Source organism: Saprolegnia parasitica (assembly GCF_000151545.1).
Source record: "Saprolegnia parasitica CBS 223.65 unplaced genomic scaffold supercont2.1262, whole genome shotgun sequence".
Lineage (NCBI taxonomy): Eukaryota > Oomycota > Saprolegniomycetes > Saprolegniales > Saprolegniaceae > Saprolegnia > Saprolegnia parasitica.
Window position 1 is genome coordinate 1 of NW_012157656.1, and position 2200 is coordinate 2200.

General features: G+C 53.1%; 1 protein-coding gene across 1 annotated transcript; it reads right to left on the bottom strand.

Annotated features, from left to right (window-relative positions):
- Positions 1 to 1720: 1720 nt before the first annotated feature.
- SPRG_18517 (hypothetical protein) lies at positions 1721 to 2170 on the bottom strand (the record flags this gene model as incomplete). The annotated part of the gene is made up of 2 exons (XM_012357953.1): positions 1721 to 1952; positions 2004 to 2170. Coding segments are annotated over 2 exons (399 nt in total), but the record flags the coding sequence as incomplete, so codon positions are not given.
- Positions 2171 to 2200: the final 30 nt, after the last annotated feature.

A 2200-nucleotide genomic window follows, 5' to 3' on the forward strand; every position in this document is an offset into this window, starting at 1 on the left:
ACGAGCAACAACACAAATGCGACCCACAGCGAGTATGCGGTACGCAGCGACTTGGCCGCCAAAGCAGAGTACGCGCAAGGCTTTACTGCGTACGAGCAGCCGCCGCGGCCTCTCTCGCCAGCGTAAGATATTAGAAGAAGATGACGTAGTTTAGTTAATTAGTCGTAGCAATAGCAACCATTTAGTCCCCGATGAAGTCTGTGTTTCGCAAATCCTACCTTGGCGCGAAGGCCTCTCTACGTCGTGCGATATGTCGGCGTCGCTGAGCGCGGCAACGAGCGTCGTCGCAGCCTTCGTGAGACGCTCGAGGGGAAAAGACAGGCGCACGTGTGTCGTCGCTCGCGCCCATCCGGATACAGTCGCTCGCCTCGTTGCTTGAAAACCTATTTAAGTTTTTTGTTATTTAAGCTGAAAAATTGTGCTCGTTTTGGATGGCACCGACACGCAACCTTGGAGCGACGTGAAGGCCCTGCGCACAACTGGCGCTATGAAGGCATTACATTTTAAAATCTCCATCGTAGTCCTAACGGTATGCTTATTGGATGTTGTAGAGGAGTGCTAATCAAGTCTTGCGGGCGGTTGTCGACAGCAAGCGATGCACTGGTCGTTGATTGAGCGGTCAAAGCGGTATGCACTGCGCAGACAAGAAGCATTGATTGCAGATGCTCCACAACTAAGTTTGAGCAGGTGCTCTTAAATAGAGGTCGCAATTGTCTCTACTAAAGGAAGCATATGCATATGCTGTCTCTGTCGGGACAAAGGACAAACACACTACCTTCAGTTGCAATCACATGATACAAAGTCGGGAACGAGGATCTATTAGAGATCATTGCAAATGAGCTCGACTACGCCACCACGATACCAAATGCCGTGAATCGGAGGGCCCAAAGTGTTTCGCTTGCGTGATCCCCGCCGTTTCATTTCGACTTCAACGTCTGAATCAGATTTTTGGCGCCAAAATACTCGCCGCAACCATTGGCACAAATTGACGCGATATCAGTATTTTAGTCCTTGTTGATGTTGTTGCATGATATGTCGTGCATGGCGTGTATAAAAATGGCAATTATTGTCCTACACGTACCGGTCGGTATACATGTACACACAACACGACTAACCTCACTGGATTTGTTTTGTGAAGGGTGCCTCCTCAGCTACGTACCATCACGGGATCCCACTAGCACCCAACACAGCCAGTGGACGCCGCCCGCAAATGTTCCCTGAGCTGAATAATATGGCGGTAGAAGCTACGGGTGCCTCTTGTCCCAAGAGAAAATCTACCGAGCTAGTCTGTCAATGCAGAAAGGCTCTGCACCCAACAGATCCAAAATTAGAGCGAGCGGCGCAGTTCTCACTGCAACTAGGCTACTTGTCGCCGGTTGGTGGTATCTTTCTTTGCTGTCTTGAAGCACTGTTGTGGGACATACTCGACGTCCATGCGTGCGGTAGGCCAAGAGCCCACGTTGCGCGACAATATCAGAGGGACATCGCTTACATTCTCTGCTTGACCCTGCACCACGACGCATCCGCGGCAGTCCTCTCTTGGGTGCATTCAACAGATTCAACCTCAGCGCTGCCGTGTACACTCGTGTCTATGCGATTTCCTTTCTAGACGTACTAAGATCTTGCTGTCCTTGTTTCTCTGCAGCCCACTGCAGTCGAACGCATGCTAGACGTGCGCAATAATATATATTTGAAGAGCGTATTACAACCCAAAATCTACCAGCTCCATATTGATCGTTTCTGTAAAGAGCCACGTCGGGTCGAGGAGCGAGAATTCGTCGTCGGTATCGTCGTCGTCTTGCACGAGGCTGTTGAGGATGGCAGTGTCGAGCTCCGTCATCGCAATCTCAAATGTCCCAACCTCGGGGGTACCCCACGCCACACTGCACTTGGAGGGTGGCGAGAGACGGCCGCGTCCGTGGCGGCAACAAAGGCCGCCCGACCGTGCGTGGCTAGTACACTCCTCGACTGAGCATTTGCGGCCGCCTCCGTGGCGCACACACATGCGCCGAGCGTGGGCGCGGCGAGTGCAGTCGGGAAACGTGCACTGTTTCTTTGTGCTCCCGAGCCGGAACGCGACGAAGCCATTCCCGCCTGGCCAGCGCGCGGCCGGCGAGATGGTCATGTCCATCTTGGCCTCGAGCTGGTGTGGCGGCGTCAGGGGCATCATAAGGATCGCGTGGCGGCTGCAGTAGCCCTT